Source organism: Camelina sativa, chromosome 17 (genome assembly GCF_000633955.1).
Source record: "Camelina sativa cultivar DH55 chromosome 17, Cs, whole genome shotgun sequence".
NCBI lineage: Eukaryota > Viridiplantae > Streptophyta > Magnoliopsida > Brassicales > Brassicaceae > Camelina > Camelina sativa.
The window spans coordinates 31,739,919-31,755,360 of NC_025701.1; the positions used below are offsets into that span (position 1 = coordinate 31,739,919).

General features: G+C 32.2%; 4 protein-coding genes across 4 annotated transcripts; 1 reads left to right on the forward strand and 3 right to left on the reverse strand.

Annotated features, from left to right (window-relative positions):
- On the reverse strand, positions 422 to 1,201 carry LOC104758540 (dynein light chain LC6, flagellar outer arm-like). Its single transcript, XM_019239265.1, has 2 exons — positions 876 to 1,201; positions 422 to 785 (listed from the first exon to the last, which is right to left on the reverse strand). Exons 1-2 carry the CDS (start codon positions 1,011 to 1,013, stop codon positions 639 to 641), a joined length of 285 nt encoding a protein of 94 aa, XP_019094810.1. The 5' UTR covers positions 1,014 to 1,201; the 3' UTR covers positions 422 to 638.
- On the forward strand, positions 3,464 to 6,462 carry LOC104758544 (protein disulfide isomerase-like 1-5). The gene is made up of 12 exons (XM_010481431.1): positions 3,464 to 4,149; positions 4,240 to 4,369; positions 4,468 to 4,633; positions 4,734 to 4,852; positions 4,976 to 5,056; positions 5,124 to 5,213; positions 5,317 to 5,388; positions 5,480 to 5,548; positions 5,649 to 5,729; positions 5,826 to 5,960; positions 6,041 to 6,097; positions 6,213 to 6,462. The coding sequence occupies exons 1-12, from the start codon at positions 3,620 to 3,622 to the stop codon at positions 6,309 to 6,311; spliced, it is 1,629 nt and encodes a 542-aa protein (XP_010479733.1). The 5' UTR covers positions 3,464 to 3,619; the 3' UTR covers positions 6,312 to 6,462.
- Positions 6,339 to 7,981, reverse strand: LOC104758543 (ras-related protein RABG3d). Its single transcript, XM_010481430.2, has 7 exons — positions 7,786 to 7,981; positions 7,656 to 7,682; positions 7,457 to 7,556; positions 7,109 to 7,255; positions 6,927 to 7,007; positions 6,700 to 6,845; positions 6,339 to 6,606 (listed from the first exon to the last, which is right to left on the reverse strand). The coding sequence occupies exons 1-7, from the start codon at positions 7,836 to 7,838 to the stop codon at positions 6,540 to 6,542; spliced, it is 621 nt and encodes a 206-aa protein (XP_010479732.1). The 5' UTR covers positions 7,839 to 7,981; the 3' UTR covers positions 6,339 to 6,539.
- LOC104758545 (proline-rich receptor-like protein kinase PERK15) lies at positions 9,363 to 11,944 on the reverse strand. The gene is made up of 8 exons (XM_010481432.2): positions 11,420 to 11,944; positions 10,968 to 11,327; positions 10,800 to 10,886; positions 10,646 to 10,716; positions 10,499 to 10,575; positions 10,251 to 10,401; positions 10,008 to 10,169; positions 9,363 to 9,915 (listed from the first exon to the last, which is right to left on the reverse strand). The coding sequence occupies exons 1-8, from the start codon at positions 11,757 to 11,759 to the stop codon at positions 9,619 to 9,621; spliced, it is 1,545 nt and encodes a 514-aa protein (XP_010479734.1). The 5' UTR covers positions 11,760 to 11,944; the 3' UTR covers positions 9,363 to 9,618.

Here is a 15,442-nt window from a genome sequence, read left to right on the forward strand (position 1 = left end):
ATTTTTTTTTTTTAATTTTCTTGGAATGTTTTTACTATTTATAAATGGATACTTGGTGGAATGTGGGCTGCACGTTACTAGAAATTTGTATTTCTCCACACACACACAAATTAAAACAAATCATTAAGGAGGACATGTTACTACGTACCCTTATCTGTAATCATTGTTCTTTATTTCTTGTTGTATTTTTTCTTCTTAAAGAACTCTGTTTCTCTACTAAATTAAGGATTATATATGTGATAGTATTTTCCACAACTTTGGCCCTTCTCTGAATTTCTATCAAACGAATTAAAAAAAAATCAAAGGAATTAAAAAAAAAAATTAATCAAATTATGGTAATGATGGATTAGTCTATTAACTTCTCAATTGAGGATGGATTATTTAGTCCTTTTTTACTTTGTTGCATTCCAAAAATATAATATATATAGAAAAATTCTTGTGCATTACACTTTTATTGATCACAAAAGCAAACAAATGTAACAAATGAAAGATCTCACATCATTGAATCAACTTCCACTCTTGGGTCTATCTACAGACTTAGAATTCAAACAAAGCTAAGATCTTACAAATTTGATTTTCATAGAAACAAAAGGAGGAAAAAAACATCCCCATGGTTATTATTAGGGTTGTGTAATTAATTAAGGAGTAGAAGCTCCTTTAAAGATGAGGAACTTAAGTTTCTCCAATTGAAAATAGATAAAAGTCCCTTGAGAATGTGTGAAGAAACAACCAAAATTTGATCCCACCACACATTGCCATCCACTCCCATATATCTCATCAAACTCCTGAATTCATCATCATACGACAAACAAAATCAACAAAGACGTTTATGACTTAGAATTTGAGTTAAAGAACAATGGTATACGTATACCAACCTTCTTGATGTGACCAGCAATGGCTTTACAGTCAAAGACATCATAAAGATCAAGAGCTTGAGAAGCAAAAGCCATAGCTTGCATCTGCATCTTCACTGGCATATCTGAATCTTCAACCATTGCTTTGCCTTCCAACATCTTCTCAATCTCTATCTCTCTCAATAACTCAAAATGTTTTGCAGATTCTCTTGTAAGACAAAAAGACAAGGGAAAGCTCTGGATCTTTATAGACACAAAAAGACACAAAATGAAAAAAAGATTCCTTCAAAATCTGATCTAATCTAATCAAGAAAACCCACCCATACGAAGATAAATAATGTCTCCTCTTTGAGAAAAATTGTGTGGGAAAATGTGCCTAAACTTTTTCTTTGTCGTCTTCTCTTCACTCGGTTTAGATGTCAATTACTTCCTCACGGGTTCTTGGAATCAAACTTCTTTATTCTTCTTTTTTTGGATTCAAAGTTCTTTCAAGAACGATAAATATTAGTATGACTATCCAAAAAAGAAATGCACAAACGAGCGAGCAACAACTGTTCTTTAAATTTAGTCAAAAATAGTTGATCATTTCTAAGATGACGGAGCTGATTAAAGCCAAAATTTTATAATTGCAAGATTAAAAAAAAGGAAATGGACAGTAAGGAAAAGAGTATAATAAAATAAGGTGTAATGACTCATTTGAGTAAATATATGTGTCTCTCTCTTACGTGTGTCCAAGTATTTTTGTCTTTCGACCTTCTAACTGGATAACGATGGAGAGGTGCATACTTAAATTAGTTAAACAGAAACACGTGAACATCTGTGATTAGCTAACGCTTCCACAAAAAATTCGGAGAAATGTCGATGTGGCATTTGGGTTCCATAAAATCTGATTAGCTAACCCATCTTAAAATTCAAAAAAAAAAAAAAATTTAATGCAAATGATGTGTTTGATTTTCTTATGACTCGTTAGATTATTGAAGTAAGAAAAAATGCAACTACCATGCTTATAAGTTAAGGTAGTGAATGGTAACACCACTAAGTGCGGTATTCAAACAAAAATAGAAAACCACTAATATGTCACCATTCACAATTTCATTTACCCATTTACGTTTTGTTTCATTTAAAAAGTTGTACAGTGTGCGTTATTCAAGACATGCATAATTACACCTAAAATATCAAAAACGCACTTCAATTTTTCAATCTAGACAATACCCTGCGTTTTTAGCAAATCCGCACCCATAATTAATAATCTCATTTAATAATAGTAGAACATCTGTATAAAATTAAACATACAACACAAAAATATTATCATACACAAATTCTTTTATATCACTTAAAAAAAGTTGATTTTTTTTCTTTTTCCTTTTTTCATTCAAGTATCCATTATTATTTGAAAGTATTTTTTTATAGTTGACTTATTATTATGATTAGTTTAAAAGGTTATGAGTTTAATGTGTATTTATGTAATTAAGTTATGCTTTAGCAAATAACTTTTTTTGACAAGTTTTAGCAAATAACTAATAAATACAATTTAATTATTTGAAACAAACAATCAATAGCTTATTAGATTAGATTTATAATTATCATTATAATTATTATTATTATGGTTATCAGATATAATTATATTATCATATATACAAAATTATGTGCAAATATAATCAATTTAGCGATATATATTTCATGAACTGCAATTACATTTTTTTTACCATTCAAATATTCTATTGTAAACCGCAAATAGTTTTTTTCACCAATTAAATTTTATTATGTACCGCTTATTTTGTATAAACCGCACTTGTCCCGCAAACCACTTGTACCGCAGTTGATCCGTACCGCACTCTAAAACCGCTTTCCCCACACAACCAAATACGCTGTCACCATTCAGACCCTAGTTGCAAAAAGAAATCTCTAAACTGAAGTTATTCTATAAAAAAGTACAACACAATTTTTAGTTTAGTAAAAGGGTTAATTTGTGTGATAACCAAAATCACAAACAAAATTAAAATATAGCACTATATTCAAAAAAATTAGGAGAATTAGAGAAAGGTAGTATACAATCACTATTTTGGTGTTTGGTGGTAATGGAGAGCTGGTGGTCGGAGGTAGCCAGCGGAGGTGGTCGGCAGAGATGACCGGTGGAGGTGGCGGGAAGTGGTTCCGGCGGTGGTTCGGTAGAGGTGGCCGACGGTAGTTCCGGCAGAAGCGGCTGGCAAAAGTGATAGTAAATGGGTAGGTAGGGGTGGTGAAAGGGTAAGATGATATACATTGTAGTTATTATAGTGTATATTATAGTTATATGGCTAGAATAATTAGGGATTTAATTTTAGTTTTTTTTTAAGTTAGTTTTGCCAATTTTCCTTAGTAAAATACACTACCATCATAATGTATTGCCACAACTTTTTGAATAGATTGACATGTTTTTTACTAAAATAAAATAAAATTCGTATATTCTAAATATTATTATTATTTCAACATCAAACTTTCCATAACTAAAGTCTAAAATGTTATATATAGTATTATTCTTAGTCAAAAAAATTCCACTATCTTTGCAAAAAAAAAGCAACAAAATATTTTATTTTTCTTTATTTTGTTTTGACTTTTGACTAACAAACACAATAACACATGTGGAGTCTTCTTGGCTCCCGCCGTTAAACCTGGTGAGATTTTAAAGCTTTTTTTTTTTTTTCATTTCACGACGATCTCTTCTCGTCTCCGATCAATCACTCTTCAAAGTCCGACGAAAAAAAAAAGAAAAACCCAAAATCGCAATGTCGTTAATTTCAAAACCCACTTCAAAAGTCTCCACCTTTACCTTCATCCTCCTCTTACTCCTCAGTTTCGTAATCATCGTCGCGTATTCATCACCGGACTCCAATGTCGAAGCAAACGAACCCGGATCCGGATCCGGATCCGACGAAGATCTTGAACAGCTTCTAGCAGTAGACGAGCAATTACAAGAAGATCATCGACCTGAACAACAATCTGAAGCCAAAACAGTGAGCAAAGCTCAGAGGATCGTACTCGAACTCAATGGTGACAACGCGAAGCGAGTGATCAATGGGAACGAGTTCGTGATGGTTCTAGGTTACGCGCCTTGGTGTGCGAGAAGCGCTGAGCTTATGCCGAGATTCGCCGAGGCTGCGACGGCTTTGAAAGAGATTGGTAGTTCGATTTTGATGGCTAAGATCGATGGCGATAGGTATTCCAAGATTGCGTCTGAGTTTGAGATTAGAGGCTTCCCTACGCTTCTTCTCTTCGTTAATGGCACTTCTCAGACTTACAATGGTGGATCTTCTGCGTAAGTTATCCCCAATTTAGCTTTAGTGAGAAAGTTCTGATTTTGATTTGTAGTTGATTTGATTTTTACGGTTTATGAGATATGTTTCAGAGAGGATATAGTCATCTGGGTGCAAAAGAAGACTGGTGCACCAATCATTACAGTTAATACAGTTGATGAAGCTCAGAGCTTTTTGAAGAAGTATCATACTTTTGTACTTGGTCTGTTTGAGAAGCTTGAGGTATTTGGAATTTGGATACTGAAACTGTAGATTTGAAATTGTGTAGACTTGTTTTGGAATGTAAGTGTTGTTGATATGTGTGTTGTTCGTTTGCGTAGGGTTCTGAACATAACGAATTTGTTAAAGCTGCAAAATCAGATGACGAAATCCAGTTTGTACAAACAAGCAATAGCGATGTTGCGAAACTTCTATTTCCTGACCTTAAAACCAATAATGTCTTTATTGGTATGGTTAAAACTGAGGCTGAAAGGTTTACTGTATATGGTAAGCTTGCTGCTAGATTTGAAGACCTCTCTTGTTATTATCATATCTGTTTTCTTCCTATATTTATCTTGAGAAGCGGTAACACGAGTCGGCAGTGCAGATGGATCTTACAAGATGGAGAAGATATTGGAGTTTCTAGGCAGCAACAAGTTTCCTCTGATTACAAAATTGACTGATACCAATACTGTTTGGGTTTACTCCAGTCCTGTTAAGCTTCAGGTTAGAAGTTTTTGTGATTTCAGTTTGTATCTGCTACCAGTTTTGGTTCTGCCTTTCTTCGCCTGTGATTATGTTTTAAGTATAATTCTGTTTCTTTTTTCCTTTTTTTCCTTCCTTTGTTAGGTTATGCTCTTCTCCAAGGCTGCTGACTTTCAGAAAATTGCTCAGCCTCTTGAAGATATTGCAAGAAAACTTAAATCCAAGGTAATTTCTCTGATGGTGAATTTTGAAAGACCAGACAGATTTATAACTGCTTATTCTTTTCTTGCAGCTGATGTTTATATATGTCGATATAACAAATGAGAACCTTGCAATGCCATTCTTGACCTTATTCGGAATAGAAGATGCTAATAAAACTGTTGTAAGTTTTGGATACTTGTTTCAGTCTTTCTGATTGACACTTTGTGATATACTGATAATATAGCTGCAAAAAGATGTGATTAATCTACAGTTCTCTTCAACAGGTTGCTGCTTTTGATAACAACCTGAACTCCAAGTATTTGCTTGAATCAGATGCAACACCAAACAATATAGAAGTACGAATTTGTTTTGCCTTTTCGACTTGTTCCTTTCAAATATTCATATATTAACTGATTCTTGTGATCCTCTTGTCGATCTGCAATTTAGGAGTTTTGTTCAGGACTTGCTCATGGAACTGTTTCACGTTACTATAGGTCAGAGCCAATTCCAGATAATGTGAGTGTGACTTTGCATGTTCTTTTTCGGATATTATTGAGTTTGAAGAGACTTGGAACATGTACAAGCTAAAGATTAAATAACCTGGTGAAATCTGTAGGAAAATGCAAGTATAGTGACTGTGGTAGGAAAGACTTTTGATGAGTTGGTGTTGAACAGCCACGAGAATGTTCTTCTTGAGGTTAGTAATCCTGATTAGCCTCTCTGCTAAACCAAACAATTTATTCATTGACATCAACATTGATAACATGGATCTTGTGGGGAAAACCGTAAACAGGTACATACACCGTGGTGTGTGAAATGTGAGGCTGTAAGCAAACAAGTCGAGAAATTGGCTAAGCATTTCAAAGGCTTTGAGAATCTTGTTTTTGCAAGAATTGATGCATCTGCAAATGAGCATACTAAACTAGAGGTGAATCAAAATCTTTCCCTGCAACAAAACTGGCAATTCCGGAATGCGCAAGCTAAATCTTTATTGATTGTTGATGACAGGTCGATGATGAATATCCTATGATCTTGCTCTACAAATCTGGTGAAAAGGAGAAACCGGTAAGAACCATTTTGAAAGAACTCACTTCAGCTCAATCCCTTTTCGACTTCATTACTTTTTGGTTTTCTCAGTTATAAGCTTTATACAAAGTAACTTACCCGTTTTGTTCTGCAGTTAAAGCTATCAACGAAATTGAGCGCCAAGGACATGGCTGTTTTTATCAATGAAGAGTTGAAACCAAAGGATGGGTCTGCTGCTAAAGATGAATTGTAGTCAAGTTTGAGGAAATACAGACATAAGAAACAGAAAGATAATAGATGATAATTTTTGTGACACATTACATGATTTTGATTTTGATACTGTGGAACCCAATTCGTTACAATCTGTAACTCAATGAATATTGAAATTACATTTCCAAAAGTTATATTGTATGGTACAAAATCAAATGTGCCAAAGAAAAACGAAATGTAGGTATACTCTGCAACAAACTTTTGCTGGATTTTAGCATTCACACCCTGTTGATCTTTGTTGCTGACCTCCGGCAACATCAATGGTGTCAGGAAGGTATCTGACGAGGTAACAGAGAAGAAAGTTACAAGATAAGACTTTAACGAATGAAAAAGTGATGCAAATTTGGCAGAAAAAGGTTAGTTGTACTTACGGTTCTTCTTCAGGTTCATTCTTGAAAGCATTTTTGGTTATGCATTCGAAAGCCGCATCCACGTTAAACCCTTCTTTGGCAGAAGTCTCAAAGTAAGGAATGTTTCCTCTAGACGCACACCATGCCTTTGCCTTCTTCTCAGAAACCTGACAATATGGGACAACTTAAGCATAACCAAACACTATAGAGTATTCATGAAAATGTGGATGAACAAGATAAAGTCTCACCACTCGGCTCTTGCCACCATCAACATCAGTCTTGTTCCCCAACACGACAAACGGGAAGTTTTCAGGATCTGAAGGACTAGCCTATACAATGTCACAAAAAGAAGATGAAACATCTTAGATTATAGCAAAGATACTCCAAACTTATCTATCAATGAGTATGGGTAGAAGAAGGTTATTATTACCTGAATCAAGAACTCTTCCCTCCAGTTATTAAGATTATCAAAAGACTTCATAACATTGACATCATACACAAGAACACAACAATCCGCTCCTCTGTAAAACGCAACTCCCAAACTTTGGAATCTTTCTTGCCCAGCAGTATCCCAAATCTGTATTACATCAAAAGATTCAATACATACATATTTGTATCATTCTCCTAAGAAACACCCACAAAGCAAGATTTTAACTTTTTCTCTGACCCAAAAAGTTAAAAACCTAAGAAAGATCCAATCAGAATATTCCACGAATCATATAAAAATGTTTGAATCATTCAAACAAACGAGAAAGAGACACAAACACATAGATTGTACCTGTAAAGTGAAGATTCTGTCATCAATCTGAACCTCCTTAGTTAAAAAATCTGCTCCAATCGTTGCTTTATACTGATTACTAAATTTGCGATTCACAAACCTAAAAACACGAAACCAAATCAATCCAAACAAATTAAAGATTTTAACAAAAAATAAAAACATTACAAGTAAAACAGACATATAGATCTAGAAAACATACTGATTCATCAACGAAGTCTTCCCAACTCTGGCCACAAGAAACAACAACGGATCAAAATAATGAACAAATCAAATCTATGTAAAAAAAAAAAAAAAATGTAGGAATCGAAGAGATGTTGAAAAAAGTGTACCCGCTGTCACCAAGAATGATAACCTTAAGAAGAACTCTACGGCGAGAAGACATTGATGGATTTTGAGCTTATTTGATTTTTCTTATGACCGAAGAAACTGTCTCTCTGTTTTTGTGTCTCCTCTCCTCTCTTCTTTCGTGTGATTCTGGTTGAGAGAAAGCGAAATTGCAGAAAAAAAAATAATAAAAAAGGGTTAATAATATTCGCTAAATAACAGCAAGGTACACTATTTTAAATCTTTTTGTTTACTAGACTACCCTTCCTTTATTTAGTCATCTTATAATCTTATTCTATAACAAAAGAAAATTAAAAAGTAATTAGTATTAGATTTTATACTAAATAAATTAAAAAGTAATGGGTCTAATTATGTTATGTAACGGTCTAATGGGTCTAGTTATGTTTACTTTTTCATATATTTTTTTAAGTACCATTGACTAATGTATAATAAGAAAAATTAAAAAGTAATGGACCCACTAGACCCATTACTTTTTCATATAATACATAAAATTAATAAAAAAGTATTTTTTTCCTGATGAATTTTTTAAACAAACATATATTACTCAATTAATATAAAAAGTGTGCGTTCAACATACATATATAGTAAATTCTAAAATTTTAAAAAGTTTACAATTTATAACTGATATATCTAAACTTAATAAAAAGTTTAAAATTATAAATATTTAAAAATATTAAATTTTTAAATTTACACAAACGAATTATATTACATGACGGGTTATATGACATTACATGATCGAATTAATAATACTAAAAAATAAACTATCAGTAATATGATATTTCAATAAGGGTTAAATCCTTATTTTAATGTTTTAACAACACCAATATAAAATATGTTGAATCAAACTGATTTAATTAAGATTATAATAAACAAAAATTATTGTGCGGTATACCACGGTTTATATATTAAATCACTAAAATTAGAAAATAGTATATTAGCAAAATAGTAATAAAATAGTATATTAAAAAAAAAAAACTTACCTTGTTGTATACTGCGGGTCATAATCTAGTTATGTTATGTAACGGTCTAATGGGTCTAATTATGTTTACTTTTTCATATATTTTATTTAAGTACCATTGACTAATGTAGTAATGATGTTCCTTACACACCATGTTTCTAAAAATATTTTTTTTTGCATAAATATATTGAAAGGATTTCATTTACTCCCTTTGTATCAGAAAAGATTATGTTTTAGAATTTTTACAAAGATTAAGAAAATAATAAATGATGTATTATTGGTAATTAATTTTGCTTTTAGTACTCATTTAGTTGTGCTTTTTTAATACTTGTCAATCAACTACATAAACACATTTAATTCTGTATTGTAAAAGTAAAAATATTAATTAGTTAAAAATAAAAATGCATTAAATATACTAAAAAAATCATCTTCTGTGATACAAGTAAAAATCCTAAAACATCATGCTTTATGATACAGAGGGAGTACAAATTAACAAAGTCATTAGTGTTCTTTTTTCTTCAAAATTACATGGATAGCCCCAAAGAAAATGACCATGCTTAAAAAAAAAAATGGTACTCTATCATAGAGAAGACTCAAATTATATATCAAGGCCAAAAATAATAAAGAATCTTAAATAATATCTTCACATCCATACTAACAAAAAATCTCCAACAAATCACGTGCAAAATCAGACAGTTTTGATTAGAGCCACACATGAATTAAAAGTGAAAGCGCGTGTTATGAATAATAAATGTGTTTACACCTAAATAAACCTAACTCCCAAAATGCTTAATCACTTTACTATTTTTAGACTTTAGTAGTCTACATATAACCCAAGAAGAATTCCTCTGTTTCTAAGTTATAGTATCTCGTTCGCTTTCTTCTCCGGTTCGATCTCTTGCGTTGTACGGTTGCCTTCGGTGATGCTAGAGGACCCTGATGGGTTCTGACCGTTGTCGCTAGTCAAACCGCTGCATTCACTACTACCAAAAGTCTGGCTTTCATATGCCATTTTCTTGAATTTCTTCAAGTCTTCTTTGTACTGTGTTGAGCTGTAATCCGAGCTCCCATCTAAGCTGTAAATAGTGCTGTGTCCTGGAGCAGATCCTTCCGTTAGGTCATCTAAAGATATGTTTCCTTCAAATGCTCGAACTATCTGCAAGTGTGTCCAAATAGCAATCACTACAAGTATTTATCCTAGTTCGACGTGAACAATGTTGCCAAAAAGTAACAGTCTGATTCTAGTACCTGGCTCATTTTAGGGCGGCGTTTTGCTGAATGCCGGACACTAGCAGCAGCGCAAGCAACCATTCTCGTCATTTCGCTGATATCAAACTTATCCTCTAATCTCGGGTCAACAAGACCGTCAAAGCTACCATCATTTAGAGCTTGTATCATCAAAGGTTTTGCCTATTGAATGGAGGTTAAACTTAGAAGCTTATTAAAAAGTTGAGGTTTTGGTGCTAATAAAGGTAAAACAAGATTACTAACCCAATCAACAATGCAATCATCATCTGCAAAAGGCTGCGAGTTATCAACAGGTCGACGACCGGTTATCAGTTCGAGAAGCACTACTCCAAACGAGAAAACATCTGATTTATCAGTGAGTTTCCCTGAAGAAGCATATTCAGGAGCCAAGTAACTGCATCACACAATAAAACCATAAGAAAAGAAGTTCAAGAGACCGTTATAAGTTGTTTCTAATTTGATGATTGCGTAGAGAAAAGAGCGTTTCATACCCAAATGTTCCCATAATCCGAGTAGAAACATGAGTATCAGTGTCTAAAGAAGACCTGGCGAGTCCAAAATCTGCTAACTGATGAAGAATCAAGTTCACCATTATTAGTAGTTCTCTTGAAGAAATGTATAATCAATCTTTAAAGTACCTTTGCCTCGTAGCTATGGTCAATTAGAATATTTGCAGCCTTCACATCCCGGTGTATTGTTTTAGGTTTACCTGATACAAACCAAATCTCTTTGACAAATTGACACCAAAAGACAAATAAAAACACTTCAGAAACAAATGTGAAAGTTTCTTACAGTCTTCATGTAAGTATGACAATCCTTTAGCTGCACCCAAAGCAATCTTCATCCTCTTTGTCCACTCCATTACAGGTCTCCCTTTCTCTACAAACATCACTATAGTTTTAAAAAAAAAGCCACACTCAAACCATATAATCATAACCATAGTTTTAAAGAGCTCATCACCGTGCAAATGAAACTCAAGAGTCTTGTTAGGCACAAACTCATAAACAAGCAGTCTTTGAGAACCAGTTATACAATAACCAAGAAGAGAAACAAGATGCCTGTGATGAACTCTGCTAATTGTCTGTATCTCAGCTTGAAACTCGCGTTCGCCTTGTCCACTCCCAGCTTTAAGCTGCTTAATAGCAACCTCAGTTCCATCAATAAGAACTCCTCTGTGAACATAACCAAACCCACCTTGTCCAATCAGGTTACTGTCGGAGAAATCACTAGTTGCTCTAGACAAATCTTCATATGTAAACAAGTTTTGTCCAATCTCTGATGAACTACTTTGTTGGTTACATTGCTGAAGGTTATTATTACCTGAATAAGAAACAGAGGAATCGAATATTAAATATAAGAAAAGATTTGATTTTTAAGAGAATTAAAGAAACCCTAAAGTTAAAAAAAGATACCTTTGGGATCTAGTGAGTCTCCTCCATTAATGGCAACTTCAGCATCTCTTCTCATCTTCTTCTTCTTCTTCTTCTTTATTTTATAGAAACAAACGAAGATACAAACTCCGATTAGAACAAGCGTAGCTCCTAAAACTACTCCAGTGATTAGTATAATTAATGCTGCTCTTCCCAATCTTCTGTCGTCTGATGACTCAATCGTTAAAGGAGGAGGCGAAAAAGGTCCGATGATGGAGGGCTGAGACGGAGTTGTTGTTGTGTTTGGATTGGTGAAAGGAAACACCGGGTCCGGTGGAAATTGGACGGAAGGGATGCTGTTGTTTGACGGAGACGATGACATTATTATAGATAGGGAAGAAGAAGAAGATGATGATTATGATTTTGGTTTCAGGGTTTTTTTTTCACACGGAGGAAGTGAGAAAGGATGAGGAAGAAGAAGCAGAAGGAAGAAAGGGACATGTGGTAGGTTCCACTAGTAATAGTGAGATTCTTCTTCTTCTTGCAGTGTTTAATTCTCTGTCACTCTGTTTCTTTAGTTTACAAACCATTAAAATACTAATAAACAATTCTTTCTTACATCTTTTGTTTTTCGTTTTCAGAAGTCAGAGAACTATCACTAAAATCAAATAAATTTTAAATTTGACAAAAATAAATCTATTGAAATGTTAAATTTTTACGGTAGATTTCTTTGTATATATAAAAGTTACTATATAATTAAAACTCTTCATAATATATATTTTCTTAATTTTGGATTTATTTGGAAATATGAGGGTTAGTAGATATGAGGGTTTTTAATTTATTTTCTACGAGGTCAGATCCTATATCTTTAACCTCAAGAGTTTGCTTCTTCAAATTTTTTTTTGTCTTGATTTTCTAATACGTTTTTGAATTTAGGATCACCTTGCTCTTATGATGGAACTCCTAGGAAAGATGCCTAAAAAGGTATTTTATTTTTTTGCTTTCCCGCTCTGTTTTCTCGGTTTGGTCACCTTCTGATGATATGCTTTGGTTGAGCAGATTGCGATTGGGGGAGCGAGATCGAAAGACTATTTTGACAGACACGGGGATTTAAAAAAGGATCAGGCGGTTGAAATATTGGTCACTTGATAGTTTACTGATCGATAAATATAAGCAAAGGAGTTTGCCGAGTTTGTGACTTCGATTCTGGAGTTTGCACCAGAGAAACGACCAACTGCGCAGCAATGCTTGGAACATCCGTGGATGAATGTAAAGACAGAGAACGATGCAGATAATGTAGATGCACAAATGAACAACTTGCAGATCAAAGGGTGAAAAAGAAACTCAAAAACGATTTCTGTTATTGTTCTTCTTCATTCCTTTTTGAATAACTTTCTTCTTTTATTAATGGATTTTTTTGGTAATTGTTCGTTGCTGTTTCGAGGGGACATATGATTATTGTTTGATTAACCATCGATTTCATTTGTTGCTTATAAAGAATGTTTATGTAGCGATGAATTGATTGACTAACAAAGATGATGTTACTTACCTCTTCTTTGGGCTTCAATTTTTAGTCTTCTTTCGGTTTTTGTTTAATAGTATTGTCACATGTCTGTTGGTTTAGTGCCTCTGAGTTGGTTTTGGCTTTTGGGGCTGTAATTGTATCGGTTGAAAAAAACCATGTATTTTGACTATTTGCTAAAGAATAGTTTGGTAATATATTTCTAAATCTAATTTTAAATATAGCAGTATTCGACAAAAAAAAAATTAGATCCAACAATTTACATGTTGTCTTATTATAATAAGAAAATATATGTACCTAGTATTATGCCCGTCCATGGGACGGGCACCACAAGATTTTCACTAAGCTTATTATAAAAATTAAATTAGAAAGTAATTATTAATGGGTCTAATTATGTTTACTATTAACCGCTGCTACTACCAAACATCTGGCTTTCAGATGCCACCATTTTCATGAAAGTCTTCAAAGCTTCTTTGTATTGTGTTGAGCTATAATCTGGGCTCCCATCTAAGCTGTAAATAGTGCTGTGTCCAGTGCCGTGCTTACAGGCAAGAGGAAAGGGCAATTGCCCTAAGCCACCAAAAATTAAAAATTTGTTAGGCCACATTTTTTTTCTATCTAGGCTTATGTATTTAAATTGATAAAATAAATGTGTATGTAAAGTGGGTTTTTTGGTTTGAGCAGCCCATGACAATATTAATAAATCTAATATATAAGAAAATTTCTACACATGTTTTATACTCTAAATCTAATAACAATAATACTAATGGAAGATAATCTTATTATATAAAGCTTAGTTTTTTAAGTTAGTAATTCATATAATCGCGACATGTGTCAAGTATATCAAGAATATTCTGACACATGTGAATATTTTAAATTTATAGAAAAAATTAAAAAATCCTAAAAATAAAAAGATTATAATTAATATTTTTGTAAAGTATGTAAAACCAAAAGTAATCTAATATATGATTAAATCTAATAGGAAATTTATCTATTAAATTACTAATTTTAATAGAAAATATGAAATTAATAAGAAAAATATGTGCAATTAATAAGAAAAATATATGTAATTTAATTGCAATTATTAATTGTTATAAACATATCGTAAAAAGAAATTTATACAGAAAAGTGATTAAAATATACAAATTTGATGTGTTAAAATTATTAATTAACATAATATAAGAAAATTATGAGAATCAAAATAAAAAATTAATGTAATTTTCTTAATTTTTTCAATCGATGAATAATTTGATAGCATATTTAATATAATTTTATATAATTACATGGATGATTTAACTTAATTTTCAAATTTTAATATTGAGAATTTGTCGTATACGTGGGATTTAATCTTGTTAAGAATAAAGGAAACTACTTGTGGGTTTAAGAATAGTGATTAGTGAACAATTGATAACCTATTTTTCTCACGATTATTCATCGTGTCTGTGTCGTTTACTCGACTCATAAACTTTTTTTGCTTCACCTTTCTTTGGCTATCATATCTATAGAAAGAGAATTGGTTTTAGAGCTTGATTATGTGTGTTTGGTGAATGATTTTTTAGGAGAAAATGATTGAAAAATTATGGTTTAGAATATTTTTTTTTTTCACCGTTATTGTCTTTAAAATATTTTTTTTTTTGATATTTCTAATAATAAAAGCCACATTTTACTGTCCTATCTGACTGTCATTCTCCTTCTATTTATTGGTTGTCCGAAGAATGATATGAACGCACATACCCAATTTATTAACCAATCCTACTCCAAAATTTGTTTATGTTAAATTGTTAGTGATTTTACAATTTAAGTTGGTAGGGTACGACTAATCTTGAATGCTACAATAGTCGATAGAAGCAATTATCATGAACCATATACACTATTTGATATAAGAAGTGTAATAAGGGAAAATAATTACGTATTTATACGGAAGAAAAATAAAGAACAAATCAAATTCTTTCATCCAACAAAATATTTTTGTTTTCAAGACAAAATAGGTGAAATATGGAAAAATGGAAGGATTAATAATATATTTTCTCTCGGAATTATCACATAGCATCAGAACAACACAAACCTTTAAATTTATTCCATTACATCTGAATTAACATGTTGAAATCTCATAATCCTTTAAGACACTAGGTTTCGAACCCACGCTACGCGTGGGTTTAGTTGATATATTTTGATGAAATTATATATAATTGATGAAGGTTATAAAATATTAAAAAGAATATTTGCACTCTAACACACTTTTTTCAAAAGTATTTGCCATATGACATATTTTCTACTATTTGGACACTTTCTCTATGTCTATTAACTATCATATTCTTTCACTATGACTCTATTTACAACAATGTCATCAAACTATAAATCTCTCTAGTTACCCAATTCACAAGTTTCTTTTTTTTTTCTCTCTCTTTCATTGTTACCAAAAAATGAAATTTAGCTATTAAATTTAATTATGTTTACCCAATTATATTGCTACCAAAAAATGAAATTTAGCTATTAAATTTAATTATGTTTTGATAAATGTATCATTTCTTCTACTAAAACTT

Bases quoted from the DNA above. Each gene is read 5' to 3' on its own strand.
- LOC104758540 (XM_019239265.1), bottom strand. From the start codon at position 1,013: ATGTTGGAAGGCAAAGCAATGGTTGAAGATTCAGATATGCCAGTGAAG. The intron at 786-875 runs GTTGGTATACGT...TGATGAATTCAG, and splicing joins TTGCTGGTCACATCAAGAAG to GAGTTTGATGAGATATATGG.
- LOC104758545 (XM_010481432.2), bottom strand. From the start codon at position 11,759: ATGTCATCGTCTCCGTCAAACAACAGCATCCCTTCCGTCCAATTTCCA. The intron at 10,576-10,645 runs GTACTTTAAAGA...ATTCTTCATCAG, and splicing joins ACCATAGCTACGAGGCAAAG to TTAGCAGATTTTGGACTCGC. The intron at 10,170-10,250 runs GTTAGTAATCTT...TCCATTCAATAG, and splicing joins ATGATTGCATTGTTGATTGG to GCAAAACCTTTGATGATACA.
- LOC104758544 (XM_010481431.1), top strand. From the start codon at position 3,620: ATGTCGTTAATTTCAAAACCCACTTCAAAAGTCTCCACCTTTACCTTC. The intron at 4,853-4,975 runs GTTAGAAGTTTT...TTCCTTTGTTAG, and splicing joins CCAGTCCTGTTAAGCTTCAG to GTTATGCTCTTCTCCAAGGC. The intron at 5,389-5,479 runs GTACGAATTTGT...TCTGCAATTTAG, and splicing joins CAACACCAAACAATATAGAA to GAGTTTTGTTCAGGACTTGC.
- LOC104758543 (XM_010481430.2), bottom strand. From the start codon at position 7,838: ATGTCTTCTCGCCGTAGAGTTCTTCTTAAGGTTATCATTCTTGGTGAC. The intron at 6,846-6,926 runs GTGAGACTTTAT...CCATATTGTCAG, and splicing joins ATGGTGGCAAGAGCCGAGTG to GTTTCTGAGAAGAAGGCAAA. The intron at 6,607-6,699 runs GTAAGTACAACT...TTACCTCGTCAG, and splicing joins AATGAACCTGAAGAAGAACC to ATACCTTCCTGACACCATTG.